General features: G+C 38.0%; 1 protein-coding gene across 3 annotated transcripts in view; it reads right to left on the bottom strand.

The window, feature by feature from the left end:
- The window catches only part of LOC150097025 (CD109 antigen-like), a 623,307-nt gene that overhangs the window by 338,592 nt on the left and 260,230 nt on the right, over positions 1-24,485 (bottom strand). For all 3 annotated transcript variants that reach the window (XR_016549783.1, XM_090407831.1, XM_090407832.1), the window contains one exon: positions 322-462. Coding sequence is in view for 2 of the 3 variants with exons in the window: in XM_090407831.1 (XP_090263957.1) it covers positions 322-462 (141 nt within the window). In the remaining variant the exon portion in view is untranslated. The remainder of the gene's footprint in view (positions 1-321; positions 463-24,485) is intronic.

The following is a 24,485-nucleotide window of genomic DNA, read 5'->3' as shown; positions in this document are numbered from 1 at the left end:
GACTCCTCCAGGGAGTTCAAAGACTCATCAAGGGAGGGCACCTTCTCTACAACTCTCTCTCTCTCCATCAACTGACTGCATATACACCAATGGCATCTACCCCTGACCACCACCACTAGTATTTCCACTAACGATCACAAACATCCATGCCCACGGCGGAATTAGAACCAGCAGCCTTTTGGATGGAGAGCAGATATGCTAACCACTCAGTTTACTTGTAATAATAATAATAGTGAGATTTTGGAAAGTGAATGTGGCCATTATTTTTGCTGTAATAGTTGCTATACAATATAAGAACATAAAAATATAGACAAAACTTACCATAAATGTCTGATTGCTGTCCCTTCCATAATTTAAACCAGTGAAATATGATATTTTTTCTGGTCCACCTTCACGATCTCTCCAGATAGCTCTAGGAATCCTCTGATGGTCCTTCTCAAACTCATACATAGCTTCAAGCACCTAATAAACAAAAAAAAAACGATTTTTTGAAACAAGTTTTTTTCCCCCTACACTTGGTTACAAAGTGAATTATATTGACAAGAATTATGTTGTTTGGCAAATTTATAGGTTTCTATAAAACTCACTACCTATGCTCATTATTTCTTCTCTATTGTATAGTGCTATTCCTGATTATTTTTTAATTTTGTCATTTTCCTTCCATATAACCTTTGTTTGATCATTTTTAGAGATTTTTTCTTTTCCATTATGTTCTGAATTGTTCTTAAATTATATTTTCTGATATGCATAATTAAAAATTATGGAAATAATTACCATGTTATAGTAAAACTTCAGTTTAATAAAAAACAAAATAATCACTCGACATTTTGACAAAGAATATATACAAACACATATGCTCCAAATGATGACCTTGATGTTTTGGCAATATACAAATACATATTATAAAGAATTCTTTGTGTGTGTATATATATATATATGTGTGTGTATATTCCAGATGATGACCTTGATTTGAAGGTCAAAACATCAAGTAATTACTTTGATTTATATTAAACTGAAGTTATAACACAGTAGTTGTATCCATAATTTTTAATAATGAATGCTGATCACCAAGTAACTATGAAGGAAAGGATTTGCATAAGCTGGCCTGGTTGGCCAAGTGGTTAGTATATCTGCTCTCCAGCCAAAAGGCTGCGGGTTCGAATCCCGCCGTGGGCATGGATATTTGTGATTGTCTGTGAAAATAGAGGTGGTGGTCAGTGGTAGATGGCACTGGTGTAGATGATGAAGATAGTTGCGGTTAGTGGAGTGGTGGGCACAGAGAGTTGTAGAGCAGGTGCCCTCCTCGATGAGTCTTTGGACTCCCTGACAGTGTTATGTAATAATAATCCATGGAGATGTTATTCACAAGCATTGCAATTATTAGGTTAACTAAAGATACATTGCAATGACAATCAAGGAAAAGAAGGAGTAGCCATAGTATTCAACACAAAATACGAGGCTAATCTTCTTGAATGGCAGTCAGTCTCAAGTAGAGTAATGTGGGCAAATATGAGAATGGGGAACTGGACAATGAGACTTATTTGTGCCTATGGTCCCACAGAAGGTTCTACTAAGGTAGAAGTGGAGGAATTTTTTGAGGCTTTAGAAAAAGCAACTGACACAATGAAAAAGGAAAAGTTGGTCCTTGTTGGGGATCTAAATAGTAGAGTAGGAAATGATTGTGAGACATACAAAAATATTTTGGGAAAATTTGGAGAAAAGAGCAAAGCTAATAATAATGGCAAATATCTGTTGGATTTCTGCTCAGTACATGGACTGGTTATTACTAACACCATGTTCCAACATAAAAATGTGCACAAATTCACATGGAGAGAAGAGGCTAGGAATAAGAAAAGTCTCATTGACTATGTTATTGTTGATAGTGATGTTTTCTCCCTGGTGCAGGACACCAGAGTGTACAGAGGATTTGAAATTGGAAGTGATCACTGTTTAGTCTTGAGCAGGATAAAATTGAATTTCATATTGAAAAGAATAACATGTAAGAAAGTTTTGAAGCGAATAAAAGTTGAGCAGCTCTCAGATGTGAACTGTAGACTAAAATACAGAAATATTATTGAAAAGAAAATGAAAGAGTTTGAGAACAGGAATCAAGCCTTGGAGATTCAGTGGCAAACTCTGAAGGAAACATTGATTGATTCTGCCAGAGAGGCATGTGGTGAGGCTGTGTGCAAGGATAAAAAAATCAGAACTCCCTGGTGGACACAGGAAGTTAAAGAGGCAGTGAAGGAAAAGAAGAAAGCATATCAAAAGTTCCTGGCAAATAAGTCAGCTTTTACTCTTACAGAATACAGAGACAAATGTAAGAAAGCTAAACAGTGTGTAAAACTAGCTAAACAAAAGTCATGGGAGGACTTTGGCAAGAATATAGAAAATAAATATCAAGAAGGTGGCAAAATATTCTGGAGGTTGTTGAAGAAGCTTAGGAATGGAGGAAAGAGTGCTGTAAAAGGAATTAGAGATGATAAAGGTGAAATGAAAACAGGAGAAAAAGATATCCTTGAAGTATGGAGTAATTACTTTGAAAAACTGCTAAATGAAACAAGCAGTGATGACAGCACAGTGATAAAAAACACTGACCAGGCATGCAGTCAGGAATACATATCCATACTTGAAGTAGAAAAAGCCATCAAAGGCTTGAAATGTGGAAAGGCAGCAGGAGTAGATGATATTCGACCAGAAATGCTGAAGTATGGTGGTATAAGAGTCTTACAGTGGCTGCACTGCATAGTTCAGAAAGCCTGGACAGAGGGACGAATTCCCGATGATTGGAGTAGAGCTCTCATAGTACCCATATATAAAAAGGGAAATAAAACTGAATGTGAGAATTACAGAGGTATTTCCCTACTGAGTGTTCCTGGCAAGATCTATGCAAGTATACTTGAGAAACGGTTGAGAAGAATTGTGGAAGAAAAGCTTGGTGAAGAACAAGCTGGATTCAGGCCAAATAGAGGCTGTCAGGATCAGATCTTCACTTTACGACAAATAGTCGAGAAAGCATGGGAATATAAGAAAGATCTGTATTTAAGTTTTGTCGATCTGGAAAAGGCATATGACAAGGTACCAAGAGAGAAGCTATTCAATACGCTGCAGTTATATGGTGTCAATGGGGCATTATATCAAGCAATATGTAGTCTTTATTTGAGTTGTAAGTCAGCAGTTAGAATTAAAGGAAGTACAGGAAGATGGTTTAATGTTAAATCTGGTGTGAGACAAGGATGTACATTATCCCCTCTGTTATTCATTATCTATATGGATCACATTATGAAGGAATGTGGTATTAAACCTGATATCAAAATTGGAGATGTTAATGTCAGCTCTTTGCTTTATGCGGATGATGTTATACTTCTAAATAAATCCGCTACAAGTCTGCAAGATTCTCTGACTAAATTGAATAGCTGTTGTAATAGATATGGTATGAAGGTCAGCAATAAAAAGACAAAGACAATGAAAATAGGCAGAATCATTGAAAATGTCAACTGTGTTGTGAATGGAGAACCTGTGGAACAAGTAAAACATTTCAGCTACTTAGGCACAATTTTTACTGAAGATGGTAAACTAAATATAGAAATAGACAACAGAATCAGCAAAGCTGGTATGGTGGGAAGTCAATTGAATAAATTCATATGGAATAAGAAAGAAATTAGTCAGCACACTAAATTAGCTGTATACAAGACTGTGTTCAAACCAATTTTAACTTATGGATCTGAGAGCTGGGTCAGAAGTAAAACACTTGACCAAAGACTAGAGACCGCAGATATGAGAGTCCTGAGAAAGATTAGAGGCGTGAACAGATGGCATCAATGGCAATATCATATTAAAAATGAGGATATTAGGAAAGAACTTGACATTGTCAGCATCCAGGAATGCGTTAGCAGAGCTAATCTCAGATGGTATGGTCACTTAAATAGAATGGGAGAGGAAAGATTAGCAAAACAAGTGTTCTCTGCCAGGTTGGCAGGAAAACGACCCAGAGGAAGACCAAGATATAGGTGGATTGATACGGTACAAAGTGCCTTAGACGATAGAAATATAAGATCTGATAATGTTGGAGTCTTGACAAGTAACAGACTGATTTGGAGGAAAATTGTGGATAAGAAGTTAGTAATGATGTAATTTTTTCATGTAGTACTGTCATATCCTGTACACCCCTTGAGGGTACATGGCAGGAATTTGATGATGATGATGATGATGATGACATTTCACTTTTGATCAATCAGCTGGCTTTTTTGAAGAGGTACAGAGACAGCAATCTTTTTCCTAACTATTAAGCTGAAAAAGAAATATACTTCCATCAAAGCAATTTGAATCTATGCCCTTACAGAGAAAGCAATACTTAGGGAGCAAATTCAAACAGCCTGCAAAAACCTAGCAATGACCCAAAATCAAGTTTTAAATTTTCAATCTGAACTCTCTAGTTATATGAGCCTGATATTTTGCTTGTGCTTGGAAGAATCACTGATAATTCAGCTAAAAATATTCTGAAAAGTAATAAAGAAAAACTTATGGGTAAATTTCATATATTAAAACAATGGCAAAATTTGAAATCATACAAATATAACCAATCAGGATATCCCTTTCCTGGCATGTCACTCTAGTTCTCCCTTGAACTACAAACAAGGGAGATGAGAAGCAATCAACCACATGGAAGCAATATGGCCATATTGCTTCCATGAGGTTGATTCACCTATCTAGCCACACACTTTCACTACTTAAGTTTTGTGGGAAGATTATGGTGGAGCTAGTATCATTAGTGAATGTGGTAGTCATGTTGGGTTGTGCTGGAAAACGTGTTTTTAAATTAAAGTATAGTGTGCCTTTTTGTCTCAAATTGTGCTTCGGTTAGATACAAGTGTCCTTCAGTGGTGTTATTGTTTGGAACTCTGTTGTATATATTGTGTTTTCGCTGCTGTTTGTTTCACTACTTCAGTGACTAAAGATGGCATCAACAAGAAACGTACGTCAGCGGCTCGGAGGACTTCAGTACGAAAGTCTGGTTCTGCCTTCGATTTTTTGCAGTGGATACATTGCAGAAACTGTTATATGTATGCGCCGAGGAATATGAATAATCTGTGGACTGTTTGGCTAAATGAGAACAATGAAAACGTCAGCGTATGTGAGAAGTGTCTGAATAGGCTGTAGCGATTAGGCATGGAAACAGACGTCAGGACCGTAGCAAATGAACTTTGGCAGGAGTTCGGGAAAAAGAAAAGTGACCCTCATCTTTTGAAAGAGGAATTGGAAGTGCTCAGTAAGGGTGGCGGGGGGGGGTCTGGAAATTAAAACCGAGTTAAATGGGTTGAATAGAGAAATTAGAACTATGGAGATTACTCTAGCTGAAGTAACTAGAACAGGATTAAGTATGGGAGAGTCTTTGGTGATTGATGAAGAAATAAATAGTATGGGAGTGATTGGGAGTCAACAGAATGAGAGCACAAGAGGTCTAGATAAACGAGATGTTGTGAGAGTGAGGGAGTAAGTAAAAGAGCGTTGAGTAATGAAACTGGGAGAGTCGTGCTGAAAATGAGGCTGTGAGTGACGTTTTTTTGGACTTGAATGAAGTTATGGGTGTAAAATATATGATGATTCTATGATTAAAGGTTTGGAGAGCAGTATACCTGAGGAGTGCTCGCTGGTGGAACAATACAGAGAGTGGCTTTACCAATAAGGAGAAGGCATGATGCAGAAAAGATGATAGTTATGGTCGGTACAAATGACCTGAGTGGTAATATAAATCAGGTAGCAAAAGATTTAAGAACATTGTTAGATATCTTGAAGAAGAAAAGTGTCAATAGGAGGATAGTGTGTGTGCTACTGAAATTAGTGACATGTATATCAGTTCTAAAGCTAGTACAAGAACTAAAGGGAATCTGCAATTTTTGTATACAAATGCAAGCATTTGAAATAAGAGGAAAGAATTTTTGGCATTAGTCAGTGCAATATCACTAAAAGTTGTAGGCATTAGTGAAACTTGGCTGTCAGCAGAAGATGTGGTCACTGGAATTGAATATGATGGGTACAGTATTTTGAGGGAGGATAGAGAAGATAAAATGGGGAGAGAAATACTGTTGATGATAGCTGATGAATTGCAGCCAAAGAAAGTAGTATATCAAGATGATAGACATGTGAATGATAATACGTTTGAGGTGGTCTGGTGTGAAATAGTGACCAATGCAACCAAATATACAGTTGGTTGCTGCTATAGGCCAAGGGGTATAGGAGGTAATATTGAATTCATGCATCAGCAAATTAGTGCAATGAGTGCAGGGTTAGTAATTATTATTATATTATATTTTAATTATGGTGATGTCGATTGGAAAGAGAAAATATCACATGGCAAAAAGGAAATGGAATTCATACATCTTCTATGAGATAATTACTTAAAACCAACACATAACTGAAGGGACACGTGGTGTGAGAGTGTTGGACCTGGTCATTGGTTCAGAGGATATATGCATAAGTAAAGTGTCCTCGTTACCTCGAAATGGTGAGAGCGATCATGTGGTATTGACTTGGGAAGTTGCAAAATTTGTGGATTTCTCTTTAAGAAGGGGTATATATTGAACTACAGATTAGGCAATTATAACAAGCTTCGCCGTGAGCTTGCAGCAGTCCCATGGCAGAACATATTGCAGGGGAAAGATGTTAGCAGTGCATGGGATAAAATCAGAGGGTATCTGAGGAAGGCAATATCAGATTGTGTCTGCACGTCAGGAAGACAAATAAGGTAGGCATTAGATGGATGAGTAGTAGTAGTATCAAGCTTGATCTGCAAAATAAGAAAATGTTATGGAGAAGTTACAAGGAGAAAAGCAATCAGTACACCCATGAGCTGTACAAGGCTCAAGCTAGGAAGGTTACCAGCATAGTAAGAAAAGCTAAGTCAGATTATGAGAATACCTTAGCCATAGAGATCAAGGGTAATCCCAAAGAGTTCTTCCGCTATGTGGCAAGTAAAAGGAAGAATGATTTCGGAAGGATAACCTTAGTGGGTGCTGATGGTATCGAGGTGACCAATTCAGATGTAATAGTAGAGTTACTGAGTGATCACTTTTCAAAAGTCTATCACCCAAGTGAGAATATCTCCGTACCTGTAGCAATAACTAATGTGAGAATTATACGCGTGGATAGGCTTATGTGTTCGTCAGACATGTTGTAATAGATTTCACGGTATGATATGAACACAGATGGATAACTCCTTTATCACATCCAGGAGTCTATGAAGTGCCCTGTTCTTGCCATCAAGCCTACTACGGATAGACAGGAAGAACTGTGGACATCCGCCTCAGTGAACACAAAAAATATATCCGACACTTTCACTATGGTAAGTCGGGTCTGGCAGACCATGCTTTGGATACCCCTGCACACAGGATCAATTGGAAAGAAACAAAAGTAATACACAGAAGCTTCTACAAGTCAGAGAGGTTGTTCCTGGAATCAACAGAAGCCTTAAAACATACTCCAAACTTTAACAAGTATGGCTGTATAAATCTACCAAAGATTTGGGAGACAGTCATCCTAAGACCAAATTAATATTTATTACTTTTATTTTATTTTATTTTTTAAAACTTTCTAAGACTATCATTTGGACTACTATTTCAAAACTTTGAATTTTTTTTTTTTTTACCTAGATGGCGCCATATTAGGACTTTAGTCTTGTGGTGCACGCTGCAATTATACTAGCCCCACTGTTACACCGGATTGTGGTTGTCTTGCTTTTGTAACAAACTTTGTGTTGTGTGCTCTGAAGATGCTGGATATAATACCAGCGAAATATTAGCTTCTAAGTTAATAAATAATTATTTTCTTATCCATCTGTGTTCGTATCATACTGTGAAATCTATTACAACATAATGTGAGAATTGAAGCTAAGGAATCAAAGGTATTTAATATATTGCAAAATTTAAATGCAAACACTGCTGTAGGTTTTGATGGAATATCAGCTCGGGTGTTGCGTGAATGTGCAAAGGAATTGTCAACGCCTCTTACGTGGTTATTTAACTTAAGTTTGAACTCTGGTATGGTGTCCCTAGGGAGTGGAAGGAAGGCAGAGTAGTTCCTTTGCATAAAGGTGGCTCTAAAATGGTCGGCGATAGATGGCATTGGTGTAGATGATGAAGGTAGTTGCGGTTACTGGAGTGGTGGAAACGGAGAGTTGTAAAGTACCCTCCCTCGATGAGTCTTTGGACTCCTTGGAGGTGTTACATAATAATAATAATAATAATAATAAAAACTGTGGTAGTTAATTACAGACCAATCACCATCTCGGGAGTGGTGATAAAAGTATTGGAAAAGTTGGTTAAAGACAAAATTCAAGAATGGGTGGATCGGGATATGATACTCTATAGGGGCCAACATGGTTTTGTTAAAGGTAAATCCTGACAGCAATTTATTACCTTTTTATAGTAGAATGACATCTGAGTTGGAGAAAGGAAATGGCTACACAGTGGTGCTTCTGGATTTTGCTAAGGCTTTTGACAGGATACCCCATAGAATACTGTTGTGCAAATTGGAGTAGATGGGAATGGATAATGGATACTAAACTGGTGATATGGATAGGAGAATGGTTCAGGGAGAGATACCAGAAGGTGGTGCATGAAGGAGCAAAGTCCAGGATGAGGCAGGTGACTAGTATGTTTTTTTTTTTTTTTTTTTTTTTTTTTTTTTTTTTAATGATATAGGAAATGGCTTGAAGGGAGATATTAAAAGATTACCAGCTGTGTACTACATTGATGGAACGGTACTCCAAGAGATTGTTGAGGGTAGGGACTTAGGGGTGTTATTAGATAGAGAGATGAAGTTCAGGGGACACACTGTTAAGGTTTCCAAGATTGCACATAGGATTACTTGGAGGAACACACTAACATCCAGAGATAAAGAGAAAAAGTATGACCTCTCTGAAAGTGTATTTTCGCTTCACATTTTTGTTGCAAAAAAAAGTATTATTTGAATAGTGTTAGAATACTTTTCTTCTCGTTATAAGTGAAATTTAAGTACTGAATGTGTTACCGATAGAAATAATGTGGATCTTCCGTTCGTTGCTTGTCTGTGTGCTCAGCATTCTTTTGAAGACTTATTCCCCCCTTTATAAAGCATTGATGCTTCCACATTTGGATTACTGTGCACCTGGATCCCTTGGAGATGAGGATGTTGTGGGGAGGGTTCAGAGGAGAGTGATTAAGTTGGTGAGTGATGTAAAAAATGCTCCCTACATCGATAGATTGAGAGCTTGTGGATTGCAGAGGTTGGTTGATAGGTGGAGAAGAGGGATGTGATAGAAACATTTAAATTACTATTAGGTTTTTATAAGGTTGATGCAGAGGAAAGTTTCAGCTTTGTGATAGTGATGGAAAAACAAGAGGTCATCCCTGGAAATTAAGGAAAAGTGTCGTTAACAAGGGTGCGAGAATGAGGTTTTTCACCTGGAGGATGGTGAAAGAGTGGAGTGCACTGCCTGACTCAGTTGTGAGTTTTTCGTCTGTAAATGAATTCAAGAAGAGATATGATAGATATTGTTTTGATAGTTTGGATCTCCTGAGATGAGTCTACTGACTCCATGGAGATACCTGTAAGAATAATAATAATAATAATAATAATAATAATAATAATAATAATAATATTTTTTTTTATTGATTGCTAAAATATTTATACATACAATAAACATCTTGTGTGACATTGCATCTTATAATTTTACAGAGTTCAGCACTAAGTGCTGCAATTCCTACATTGGATTTCAATTAAAATTTTTAATAATACTTTTTTGCCTTTATATTATGTATTTACAACACATGTTCTTCTAACAATAACAATGAAGATTATACAGAATTTTTTGTATAATTTTTATTTTTTTATTTTATTTTTATTTTATTTTATTTTATTTTTTTAAGTTTGAGAAAGAATGAATATACATACAAATTTCTGCATTTGCTTATAGGGATTACTTGTAGATGAGTGAGGCAAGTTAATCCCACCTACTTCGAAGCTTGGGTTAGCTTTTATGAAGAGAGTGGGATTTAGCCTTCACTATTTGTGTTGTTGCTACTGTTTATGTATGGGATGTAGGCATTGGATGCTAGTGATTTGTGATGTGTATATTAGTGTTAATGGTTTCTTAACTTTGTTGGTATATTTTCCAGAGTTCGTTTTTTAATGTTCTGTAGTTATCTACGTGTTTTAACTTTCTTGGTAGGTTGTTGAGTTGCGTGGGTATCTGATGTGATCTCACAAAAGAACCACATGAGTTGTTGAAGGGTGTGGGGATGTAGAGAGTTGTTGTAGGTCGTGTTATACGATATGTGTCTCTGTTGTTTCGATATAATAATAATAATAATAATAATAATAATAAAGGCATAAAATTCCCAGGAGAGCACCTAGAACTGTTAATAATCTGGATGTTATATACCACACAGAAAGAGGCATTAAATTTCTTCCAAATAATATAGCTGATAAGATTATTATTATTATTTGTCACCTCCAGGGAATCCAAAGACTCATCGAGGGCATCTACTCTACAACTCTCTCTCCATCACTCACAATCCACCAACTGACCACAAATACACCAACGCCATCTATCGCCAACCACCACCACCAGTATTTCCACAGACAATCACAAACATCCATGTCCATGGCAGGATTCAAACCCACAGCCTTTTGGCTGGGGAGCAGATACGCTAACCACTCGGCCAGCCAGGCTGGCAATTCATTTAGAAATGAAATTCATTTAGAAATGAGTAATGTTTTGAATAAAATGAAAGCTATAAGTAGCAATCTTACCAAAACAGAACCAGCAGCCGTCAAGTCATTAAAAGCTAATAAGGATATACTTGTAACAAAGTCTGGCAAAGGTAATGCCATGGTGGTCCTAAACAGATCTGCTTACATTCATCAAATAAATCAATTAGCCTCTGATAGCAGCACTTATCAACTTGTGAACTATAATCCAATTAATAGGATTAAGAAAAAAAATTGTTCATTATGCCCACTCTCCCAGAACATATGGGGTTCCTAAAGTACACAAACATAATGTTCTGTTTCAGCTGATAGCTGAGGGTATAGACAGCCCTAATTATTACCTAGCCAAGAAATTAGCACTGCCACTCAAGGAATTCGTAGGGCATTCCCCCCCCCCCCTCCTATATAAAGAACACCCAATACTTCATAAACAAAATTAAAAACTTAATATCATCAAAGATGATTTATTAGTCAGTTTTGACATTTCTGTCCTTTTCAGAAATGTCATAATCAGTAACAATTCTTCTGGAAGATGTTATGGCTCTCTTTGTACACATACTATGTTTCAGTTTATTATTATTATTATTATTATTATTATTATCCAAGACCCCATGGAGTCAAAGACTCATCTAGGAGGTCCTTTTTTCAAACACACAGCTCATCATACCATGCTTTAAACACACTCAAATTCTCTGCAGATACCACACACTCAGGAAAGGCATTCCAATCATTCACAACTCTGCATGAAAAAAACATGCTCACACCCTCCTTATACTACTTCAAGGGATGACCTCTGGTTCTCCCCTGATCTCCCACTATTTTCTGTAGAACATTTCCAGCATTAATCCTATAACAACCCCTCAACAACTTGTAGGTCTCTATCATATCTCCCCTCTTCCTCCTGTCCACCAGACTCTGCAAATTACATCTTCTCAATCTTTCCTCACACTCGACATTCCAGAGGTTAGAAACTACCTTAGTCACCTCTGGATCCTCTCCAACATCTCTTCATCCTTCTGTAAACCAGGTGACCAAATCTGGGCACAACAGTCCATGCGTGGCCCAATCAAAGCCCTGTACAACGGAACAAGAATCTTCCTACTTCTACACGTAGGTGTCCTCCACATCATTCCCAGAAGCCTCTGTGTTTTCTCCACAATTCTGGTGATGTGTCCCCCAAACCCCAGACCCCCATCCACCATCACCCCCAGATCCCCTATCTCCTCCACCTCCAACAATACATTTTCACCAAGCATAAATTCTGCATCCCATCTTTGTTACCAGTTACTTCATATGGCAAAATAATTGCTACCTACAAAAAGAAGGTATAGCCATGGGCTCACATTATCCCTCCCCCACCCCCAATTGCTACCTTTTATATGGAAGCTTTTGAGCAAAGTGTTCTAGATTCCATTACTTTAAAAACTACAGTTTGGCTTAGATACGTTGACTATATTTTTGTTATCTGGCCACACAGACACCAAACTTTAAATACCTTGATAAGTGCCACCTGAACAAACAATCTGAGTGCATACAACTTATGATTGAAACTGAAAATCAAAACTCACTTCCTTTCCTTGATACACTGGTCATACGTCTTCCCACAGGCAGTCTATCCTTCACTATCTACTGCAAGCCTACACATACCAGTCCATATCTACGTGCTAACTCTTATTACCATCCTTGACAAAAACTTGGAGTTATTAACACCCTCAAAAGCAGAGCTATAACATTTTGCTCTAATGCTCTTAAACAAGAATTACAAATTATTAGCAATACATTTCTGAAAATAGCTAGAGCAAATACACCATCAATAAAGTTCTTCTTAAAACTTCATCAAAAAATGAATATAATATAGATTACAGTAAAACCATAGCTATCCCATATATTAAAGAGTTATCAGATAACATAAATAGAATTCTATGCCATTACAATCTCAATGCTACTTTTAAACCACATCTAAAATCAAAAAAACATATTCAACTCCTCTAAAGATTCTCCTCCGCCTTCCCTTGGCCCAACCTGGGGTATACCATGTCCAGTGCACCTATAACTTACCTTATATTGGTGAAACTAGGAGCACAATTCCTATCCATAACATGCACAAGAAACATTTGCCCTGCAGTTATTTGTTCGAAATAAATTGGGGAAATGACTGGCCATGGAACATTTTCTGTACTGACAAAACTCGCTTCCACTGGAAGATGTGAATACACAAAACTGCAGAATTTAGACAACCGCAAACCCACACATCGTGCAACAGATTCTTCTTCATTCCCTGAAAGTCATCATTAGGTGTTGTTTTAAAGTGGAATTAATTATTATTATTATTATTATTATTATTCAGGCCTCCATGGAGTCAAAAGACTCATCGTGGGAGGTCCTTCCTAAGAACATAAAGTCCATCAAGACTTAAGTAGGAGAGGTCCCCCCCAAGAAATGCAAAGTCTATCATACCACTCCTTAAATTCACTGACCATTCTCGCTCTCACCACTCCATCAGGCAATGCATTCCACGGTTCAACCACCCTCCACGCAAAGAAACCACTCCTCACCCTCTTGCGCACAGTTGCCTTTCGTAACTTCCAGAGATGGCCTCTTGTCATCACCCCTTCCCACTGTTCAACCAAGTGAAAGAACTCCCCAGTGTCAACCCTGTAACCACCTCTCAACAGCTTGAAAGTCTCAATCATATCACCTCTCCTTCTTCTATCCACCAAACTCTGCAGTCCACATTTCCTCAGTCGATCCTCATAACTACCATTGTATAGTCCTGAAATCATCTTTGTTATCTGCCTTTGTCCCTTTCCACAGTTAATTATCCCCTTCAAATCCTGGGGACCAAATCTGAGAACAATAGTCTAAATGGGTTTGATCAGAGTCTTATACAACGGAATGATAACCCTTTTATCTCTGCAGGTCAGTGTCCTTCTCATTATTGCAGCAATCCTCTGTGTTATCTTCACCACCTTTTCAATATGTCCCCTAAACTTCAGGTTCTATCAATCATCAACCCCAGATCTCTTGTCTCCCCTACTTCCTCCAGTATAACTCCCCCCATAGAGTATGCAGCATCCCATCGATGTTTCCCAAACCTCAAGACCTTACATTTTGCTGCATTAAACTGATACTCCCATTCATTTGCCAATCTATCTAGCTTATTCAAATCCTCTTGCAGGGCTACCACATCTGCAGTATTACTAAAAATCCTTCCCAGCTTCGCATCATCTGCAAACAACTGAATATCCCCTTGCAATCCACTGGCAATGTCATTGATATAAAGGTTAAACAATATAGCTCCTAGTACTGAGCCCCTGTGTGACCCCACTTGTAACCCTCTGCCACCTTGAAACTGCTCCACCATACACAACTCTCTGATACCTATCAGACAGCCAATCCTGAATCCAGTTGATCAATCTGACATCCAGACCCATGTGCTGCAACTTAAATATCAGCTTATCATGTGGCACCCTGTCAAATGCATCCTCTCTTCACCTGTCTCTTTATATCTCTTCCATAGCCTCTTTTTCACATGCAATTCCTGTTTAATATTGTTTGTCATCCACTTTACTCCAAATTGTGTCCTCTTCTTCACTCGTGGTATACAACTTACCATTGCTGCTAACAAATATTCTTTCACAATTTCTCACTCATTAATGATATCCTGGCCTTCCAATTCCTCCCTCCATGAAACTTCCCGAAGTTGACGTCTAAGACTATTATAATCACCTGCATTATAATTCCACATAAGTTCCTGTCTCTTTGATACTCCTGTATGTCTATTCATTTTCCAAGTCAAAACCATATGGTCACTCTCTCCAACTGGTAGGAGAGATGTCATCTCAGTTATTATCAACTCTTCTGATGCTATAACCAAATCCAAAACTCTTGAACCTCTTGTTCCCTCTGTTACATGTTGCCTAAGACATCTGTCTCTCAAGAATTCTAGAAATTCCATTCCCCTATTGCCACATGTATCTTCCTCTCTCCAATTTATACCACTGTAGTTAAAATCTCCCATAACAATCATTCTTCTTGCACTTGCCAAACATAGCTGTCTAAACATCTCCTGGTCCCCATCCTCTGTGCTCCTGGGTTTGTAGCAACATCCCACTAAATATCCTGTCTTGCCTACCTCTACCTCACACCATATGCTCTCAAAATCATTTGTCTCACTGCCTTCCAAAGCCTCCACTCTTAGAGGACATAGGTCATCACTTATCATAAGCAGTACCCCACCACCATGCTTTCCCCTCCTATCCTGATGAAAAACGCTATACCCAGCAACCTCTATTCATGTTATTATATCCCCTTCTGTCAACCATGTCTCAGTGATCCCAATAATTTTTGGCCAGGCTGATGCTATCTATTCCACCAATTCCTCTCCCTTATTCCAGATACTCCTGGCATTAGTATAAAGCATATAAATGCCATTGTTTCTATACTCAGCATTATCCCTTCTAGACTCCACTGGGCTCAGTGTTACCTGACATCGTCTACCTTCTCCCAAGTATCCATTCCCACAAGAGGCCACCCCTGCTTTCATCCTCCCTGGAACACACTGACTTGTTCAGAACAGCAATCTCTCCAGATGCCTACATACTTCCTCATTCAAATGTAAGCGGTCTCTCGCATACAATTCCTCTCTTTCCTCAAACGCACTCCAAGCATCCACATATACCAGTTCTTTCTTGTCACACATTCTCTCTATTATGCCATTCAATATCACCGCTCTTCTGCTCAGCTCCTCATTATCATACCTAGGCAACATGCACACTATTTTTCCTCTCTCTGTCTTCTTCTGTACAGCCTCAAGCAAAAATCTCATATCTCACGCTGCCTGACTTACATTACCACTCAAGTCATTTGTTCCTACCATCACAATCATCTCATCCACCCTTTCACCTCTCTTAATTGCCATAGCCACCACCCTTTCTATTGTTTCTCCTGGCAAACATTCCTCACACATCCTATCATGCACTCTCATACCTCTCTCTCCTATTGTTTCCATTCTCCCCTCTTCTAGCACTCCCGTACATCTCTCTCTCTCATTCCCTCTCTCCTACTGTTTTGGACCTTTCTTTTTTTTGAGGCACTTGGTCCTGTTGGTCTCGTTACCTGCACTGTTAATGTATAGAGATGTGAATCTTTCTTAGGAAATCAGGCGATTTCAACACTTCAACAGCATCAGTGCCTGAATTCAACAATTCTGCATGCAGGAAGGTGTACCTCCTCACATAGCCACCCCCTGTCAAGCAGTTGCTTCTGACATATTTTACTGAGGACAAAAACATGAGCAGCCATTTTCATACAATGTTAGCATGCTTGCCAAATCAGAACCCTTGTGACTTATGGCTCCGGGAACATCTCAAAGATGTCTATCATGGATACATAGCCAACTTAGTAGACTTAGAGAGAAGTATTACATGCCATATTCACAACATTTCAAGTGAAACTCTACATTCTGTGGTTGTGTATGCAATTTTTTGATTTCAGCACATTGCTGACAAAGGAGAACAGCATATTGAACATGTTATTGTGTAACCACACAACATGCCATGTGTACCCATTTTGAATTACCCACTAGTATTGCAGCACTGTTCATCACCCTAGTGGCAATTTTAAAACTACTGTTGGTCTTTGGGCAAAATAAAATTCCATTGCTGCACATATCGTCATGATAAATATTAAATCATTCTGTTGAGTAGTTACCCAGTTAGTGTTTCAAAATGTGAACTTTAAATATAATCATCCTGGAGATTGGGATAATGACATAGCAACTGGAAGTAATGAAAAGGAATTTCTTGAGTTTTTGAGAAACTACTTCAGGAAGTATGTAACAGAGGGCACAAGGATTGAAGGTCTTGGATTTGATCATCTCATCAGAGGATGTTATTATAAATGAGGTGTCAAATCATCCTCCATTTTAGTGAGGGTGACCATAAAGTGATTACTTACATGGTTGCCAACCATGTGTGGACTTCTGTGAGGAAAAGGGATATGTTGAACTACAAGGCTGGTGATTATGAGAAGCTCAGGAGAAAGTTTGCAGCTGTCATTGCACACGTGGAGAGTTGTGAATGATTGAAATTCAGCGCCCAAGAGTGTGGTGTCTGCAGAGAATTTCAATGTGTTTGAGGCACTGTATGATGAGTTGTGTTATGACAAAAGGGGCCTCCTAGATGAGTTTTTGACTCAATGGGTTCTTAGGATAATAATAATAATTCCAACTCTTCCTTGACCAAGATCTCCCACAGCAGTATGTAAAATATTATTGCTTGCTGCAAGTTTTTCTTCTATTCTTGTTTCGGAAAGTCCAAGAATATCCCAATTTATTTTCTTCAGTGACTTACACAGTTCTTCTTCTTAATTTCTCCTTTCAAAGTTCTAACATTATAAATACAAATGTTTAAATTTCTTATCATAGTGTTCTTCTCAGATGCATTATCTAGAAAGAACCTCCTTTTTACATTTCATTTTGCATTCTATTATTAGTCTGAGAACTAGATATCACATTTGAGATAACATGCCCATTTTGTCTGCTACAGCCTTCATTTCTTATCAACTTCATTTGTTTATCTTGTGATTCAGCCTACTAGGTAAGGCAGATACCTAGGAGAGAAGACAGGCTTCCACTGCATGAAATAAAAAAAAATATACTAAAATAGGAAAGATTCACCACTTGCCTTCAAATACTCAAATAACATTAGGGAGAAGAAGAAAGAAGATAAGAAAAAGTAGGGACCAATCTACAGATAATATAACAGATGTGTTTTACATGAATTAAGGCATGGCTCAGCACAAGGTACCTCGAGTTTGTCACTTCTATACACACTGATGTGAGCTCTTGAGGAAAACCAAATAATACAAAAAATATAAAAATAAACATGTAAACATGGCAACTAAGACAAGTAAATATAAAGTATTATAAGAACAAATTAACTTACATCTGAAACAAGAACCAAAACAGTTATTAAACTGCAGAAAAAACAAAATTGATATGATCAAAAATTATTATTATTAATAACATACAGGCACCTCCATGGAATCTCAAGACTTTCATCATAGGAGACCCAATCAATTCCACACAATCTATCATACCTCTCCTTGAACTGATTAACAGACGAACCACCTCACAACTGACTCTGGTAACCCATTCCACTCATTCACCACTCTCCAAGCACAAAATCTAGTCCTCACACCCCTACTAACCACACCTTTATTCAAGTTCAAGGGATGACCCCTTGTTCTGGTCCCTCTAGGCAAGTGCTGAAACATTTCCACTGCCTCTATCCTATGAAGCACTTTAAGCAATTTAAATGTTTTCATCATATCCCCACTTTTTCTCCTATCAACCAACTTCTGTAATCTAGAAGTCGGTTGATAAGAGCTGTGGAATGTTCCTTCATAGAAAACATTCATTCCCCAGGCCACTCACTATCTTGGTCACTCATCTCTGAATCCCTCCACTACTTCCTCATTCCCAAGAAATCCAGGGGACCAGACTTGAGCACAGTAGTCCAGATGTGGGCATGTCAAGGCCTTACAAAGAGGAATAACAACTTCCATATCTCTTTTTGTTAATGTTCTTCAATAGCCAAGTAATCTTATTGGTTACCTTAGCAACTTTAGCAATATCTCCTCTAAACTTTAACTCTCTGTCTATGATCACCCTAAATCTCTAGCTTATCTTTTCCTGGAGTACAGTTCCATCAATGTGATATATGGCTTGTAATTTATTTATCCCAAAATGCATAACTTTACATTTCTTGACATTAAACTGACACACATTAACTTTTGCCCACACTAACAGCCTATTTAAATCGTCTTGCAAGCTCTCCACATCGTCTTGATTAACTACTACTCTACCTGATTCACATCATCAGCAAACAACTGAATATTTTCTTTCAGGTTATTTTGTATATTATTTATGTACAAATTAAGTGACAACAGTCCCAGCACTGAGCACTGCAGAACACTGCTAGTCACCTGTTTTTGCCTCAATTCTGCCCCTCCATATACCACTTTTTGATATATGTCCAGCAGCCATCTTCTTATCCACTTATCCAGTGTCATATCCATCCCTATTTGTTCTCATTTGCATAACAGAGTTCCATGTGGTATTCTGTCAAATACCTTTGAAAAATCCAGCAAAATCACTGTATAGCCATTTCCTTTATCCAAATTAGCTGTTACTCATTACTCTATTATAAAAAGATTGCAAAATACTAAGGCATGACAGGTCCTTCATAAAGCCATGTTGATCCTCATACTGTATCCTCATACATAATTTTATCGACACATTCTTAAATTCTCTTTTTTATCAATTTTTCTAGTACTTTTACCACCATACCTCAGATACTGATTAGTCTATAATTTGCTACTGCAGTCTTAGAACCTCCCTTATACAAGGGAATTATTTTGCTCTCTTTCCACTCCCTTGGAACTGTACCAGAGCTGAGACATAAATTAAACACACTATAAATCTATGAATTAAAGAGTCTATCTCCATAGTTGAAATTCCCCATAATAAACACTTGACCTGTACTCACTGTTGATCTACTATCACTACATTACCAAATACTAAATTTGGTAATACAGGTTTTCCAGATCATGTGTGGAACTCCCTGGCCTATAGCAACAACCAGCTGTATATTTTGTGTTACTGACCTTAATCTCACACCAGATTGCTTCAAATGAACAGCCACCCTCACACTTGTCTCCTATTCTTTTTTATTGCAATTCATCTACTATCATCAACAGTACTCCTCTTCCCATCCCTATCCTATCTTCTCTATCTTCCCTGAAAATACTAAACCCTTCACATTCAATCCCAGTAACTTTCAACTTTCACATTCAATTTGTAACTACATCATCTGCTTTTAGTGAAATCTCACTAATGCCCATAACTTTTGGTGAGGTTGCAATAATTAATGTCAAAAACTTCTCCCTCTTGTTCCTGATACTTCTGGCATTAGTATATAGAAACTGCAGCATCCCTTACCAACCTTTACTTTCTGAATTAACTACCCTATTCAATATTTTTGCTTGAGAGACTAGATTCCTCACTTGGTCATACTCACACTCACTCTCTTCATGGTGCCTTCACACAAACTCACTTGCTTCCACCCTAATTGCTTAAGTTTCCCTGAGTATGCACTTAGCATGCTCAGTGAACAAAGCTCTCTCCAGACACCTAACACCAAAGTCATTTAGATGCAGTTCTTCAGCATTGTACAAATCCTTCTTTCCATCACACAGAGACCACAGATTCTAGATCATTTCTTTTGCACAATCTAGGTACAGACTCATTGGCTGCCCTTCTCCTCAGTTTGCCTCTATCATAACATAGTAGGGGATTGACAATCCTCACCTTCTTTCTCTCTTCAGTTTTGCCTCTTCTAACACCTTTACATCTTCCCTCACGGAACACTCCTCACCTCTCAAATCATTTGTACCAACCAAGACAATCATTTCCTTCAGCTTACCTTTTTGTGTCTGGATGAGGTGGCTAATATTGTGAATTTTTGCACCTGGGAAACAGGATTTTGTCATACTTTTGCTAAGTGCTCCCCTCATTATTGAGTCTCCATACATAATTGTCTCCTTAACTTGTTTTTCATGTTTGTTTGGTCAGTCTTTATTATTCCTTCGGATCACCTACTTCTTTCTTTTTTCAGCCCTACTTAACTCTTGCTGCTACTGCAATTTTTCAATTTCGAGCTTTTCAGCATGTTAGTTCTTTATTAATATCCATTTCATTCTCCTCTCTTTCCACAGCCACATGATCGACATTAATAACACTATTTTTGATCTTATTGTCAGTAACTTTGGATTCTCATCACCTAACGGACATTTTAAAACACTTAATACATAGTCTTTCTCCAGTTTCAATTTCCTTCCACATATTTTTTACTTTTCTCGATGAATACATTTCATCTACACTGCACTGAATAATATCCCGCAAATTCAAATCGCAAGACAATATGGCCCTTGCCACTATTGATCATCTTGATGATGCCATGCGACAATATCAAATGAAGAAATATACAAAAAATGTCCCTTACAACCAGTAAACGAATGGATAGAAAACAGAAAAAAGGAATGACAAAAGCATGTCAATAAAACACAAAAAGAAAAACAAATAGAAAACTCAAACCAAAGTACTATAAAACCAGTTGCAAGCCCACAAAAATGACAGATAGATGGCTTGATAAGCATTGTCACAACAGGTTTAAGATCTAAGGCAGACAATGAAGAACAGAGTCTGTTCTCATTATTCACAACAGATGGATTTGAAGTGAAAGAATCAGAGATGTATCAGTTGTTCGTTGGGTTAGATGTTAATAAATCTCTGGGAATGGATGACACATCACCACATATTTTTATGAAATTCCACAACAATCAGTTATACCTTTGACCTAGTCATTTAGTGAATGTCTTGCAGTGGGTAAGGTTCCTAAGGAGTGGAGAGAAGGCAAAATAGTACTTCTCCACAAGCATGGTTCTAGGACAGAATTTTCCAATTATAGATCAGTCTGTATAACTGCAGGTCAAGATGTTGGTAAGATTGGTTAGGAATTGAATACAAGATTGGGTTGATGGACATAATATTCTTTATGATGGTGACCATGGAGTTTGTAAAGGGTATCTCTTGTTTTAGCAATTTACTTGCATTTTATGATAAGGTGCCGAGAATGTTAGCTCAAGAAGAATCATATAAAGTTACATTCTTGGATGTTGCAAAAGTGTTCAATATATTATCATCATACCAAATCATATAATATATGATGTTAATTTCTTTAAGTGCTCCCCTCATTATTGAGTCTCCATACATAATTTTCTCCTTAACTTGTATTTCGTGTTTGTTTGTTAATATCCATTTCATTCTCCTCTCTTTCCACAGCCACATGATTGACATTAATAACACTATTTTTGATCTTATTGTCAGTAGGTTTTGCATTCTCATCACCTAACAGACATTTTAAAACACTTAATACATACTCTTTCTCCAGTTTCAATTTCCTTCAACATATTTTTTACTTTTCTCGATGAATACATTTCATCTACACTGCACTGAATAATATCCAGCAAATTCAAATCGCTAGACAATGTGGCTCTTGCCACCATTGATCATGATGATGATGATCAATGGTGGCAAGTCTTTATTATTCCTTTGGATCACCTGCGGATGATAATATTATCATCATATCATATACCAAAATCGTACCAACCTGGTGCAAACGTTAAGAATGTAAGAGAGTCAATTAGAATGCAAAATCAGAGGGTGAAAGAATTGATAGTGGTAGCAGGAACAAATGATTTGAAAGGAAACAAAATGGCTATGAGTGAGGATGTGAAGGAATTGCTTGAGGTAGCAAAAAAAAAGAGTGAGAGAGTTAGGATGGTGAGTCTGTACCCATGACATGACATTGAAGAGTATAGAAGGAGGGCCAAAATTGCTAATGACTTTATGCTCGGATTATGCAAGAGGAGTGATGTGGAATTTGTGGATGTGTGGAGTGAGTTCGATGGGCAAAAGGATTTGTATAAGATGGATGGTTTACATTTTAATGGATTTGGTGTACGGAGACTTGAAAAGGTGTTGTTGAATGAAGTGGAAGTGGATGTGCAGAACCAGGGCAACTACAGTTACTGGGGGGGGGGGGGGAATATGCAGACTTTAGGGAGATGGTAGAGTGTATGAATGTGTGTAATATGCCTAAGCGAGTACGGAGGACAACAAATCAGAATGGGATAGTTAGTATATGGCATCAAAATAGGAATGGGACAAATGGGCTTCTGCAATTCATGTATACTAATTCCAGAAGTATTAAGAACAAGAAGGAAGAATTTTTGGCATTGGTTGGCACTTCCAGGATACAGGTTATTGGCATTAGTAAAACATGGCTGACAGAAGATGATATAGCCAGTGGCATTGAATGTGATGGGGTATGGTGTGTTTAGGAGTGACAGGGAGAATAAAATGGGGTGAGGAGTGTTATTGATGAAAGCTGATGAGCTGCAGCCAAGGAGAATAGAACTGGAACTGCAGGATAGAGAAAAGAGCACATTTGAGGCTATTTGGTGTGAGATTGAGACTAGCAGAACAAAATATACAGTTGAGTGCTGCTATAGACCAGGTGATGGAATAGATGTGGTGATAGTATGCATAAGCAAATAGAAGTAATGAGTGGAAGGAGGGTAATTATTATGGGAGATTTCAACTATGGTAACATTGATTGGAAGGAGGAGAGAACACATGAGAGGAAGGAATTAGATTTTATGCAGTTATTAAGGGATAACTATCTGCGACAGCATGTAATGGAAAATACTAGGGGTCAGAGAGTGCTTGATCTAGTAATTATATCTGAGAATTTGGCTGTAACAAATATGACCAAGTTGCCACCAACTGGTAAGAGTGATCAGAGGGTCTTGACTTGGGAGGTGGCTAAAGGTGTGGAATTCACAATTAAGACAGTGTACATGTGGTATTATCAGGATGGTAATTATGACAAGCTTAGGAGCTTGATTAGTTCAGTGTCATGGCATGTAAAACTGCAAGGGCTAAATGTTGATAGTGCATGGGAGGCGGTTAAGAAGTGTTTGCAGGAGGCTGACTCTATACCTAGAGTCTGAATAATAAATCAAGTAGGGGTTAAATGGATGAATAACGCCATTAAGCTTGAGCTGAAAAAAAAGAAACAACTGTGGAGGGAATTTAAGGAGAAATGTGACCGGCAGGCACATGAATGGTATAAAGTGCAGGCTGGAAGGGTAACGAGTGTGGTAAGAAAAGCAAAAGGGGATTATGAAAGAACATCAGCCATGCAGGCTAAAGAGAATCCCAAACAGTTTTTTCGATATGTTGCAAGTAAAAGAAAAAATGTATATGGCAGAATGATTTTAAAGAATGCCGATGGTAGGGAGGTAACCTAATCAGTTGATATAGTGGATTACTGAGCGAGCACTTTACAAGAGTATATCATCCAGGTGGTGACATTGCAGGAATGAATGAACCAATAGCTTATACAGGAATTGTGGTGAATGAAGTGGAGGTGAATAGTCTATTACAAAAGCTCAATTTCGATACGTCTGTGGGGTTGGATGGTATACCAGCTCATGTCATATGTGAAGCGGCTAAAAAATCGTTAGTGCCCTTGACCATTTTGTTTAATTTGAGTATCGGGTCTGGATTAGTCCCGAGGGGGTGGAAAGAGGAGAAAATAGTTCCACTGCATAAAGGAGGTTCCAAGACTACTGTTGTAAATTATCGACTGATCAGCATATCAGGAATCATTGTCAAGGTCATGGATAAAATAGTCAAGAGGAAAATACAGGATTGGATAGATGAAAATGGGATACTGAATGGGGGACAGCATGGTTTTGTGAAGGGTAGATCATGCCTCAGTAACTTGCTCATGTTTTATAACACAGTGATGGCTGAACTAGATAAGGGTAATTGGTTTACAGTGATTCTACTGGACCTTGCTAAGGCTTTTGACAGGATACCACTTGGAATTCTAATCAGTAAACTGCAGCATATGGGGATGGATATAAGGTTGGTGAGATGGATAGGAGGGTGGTTGATGTAGAGATATCAGAGAGTGGTTTATTCAGGAGTAGAGTCCATAAGATGGCCTGTGACTAGTGGTGTGCCGCAGGGTTCTGTTCTTGGATCACTGCTGTTCAATTTGTTCATTAACGATATAGGAAAGGATCTGAGAGGAAGTGTT

This window comes from Typopeltis vanoorti, chromosome 18 (assembly GCF_054136105.1).
Source record: "Typopeltis vanoorti isolate ZY-2024b chromosome 18, IOZ_Tvanoo_1.0, whole genome shotgun sequence".
Lineage (NCBI taxonomy): Eukaryota > Metazoa > Arthropoda > Arachnida > Uropygi > Thelyphonidae > Typopeltis > Typopeltis vanoorti.
The sequence above is the reverse complement of the archived record's forward strand: the minus strand, read 5'-3'. Positions and strand labels throughout refer to the sequence as shown.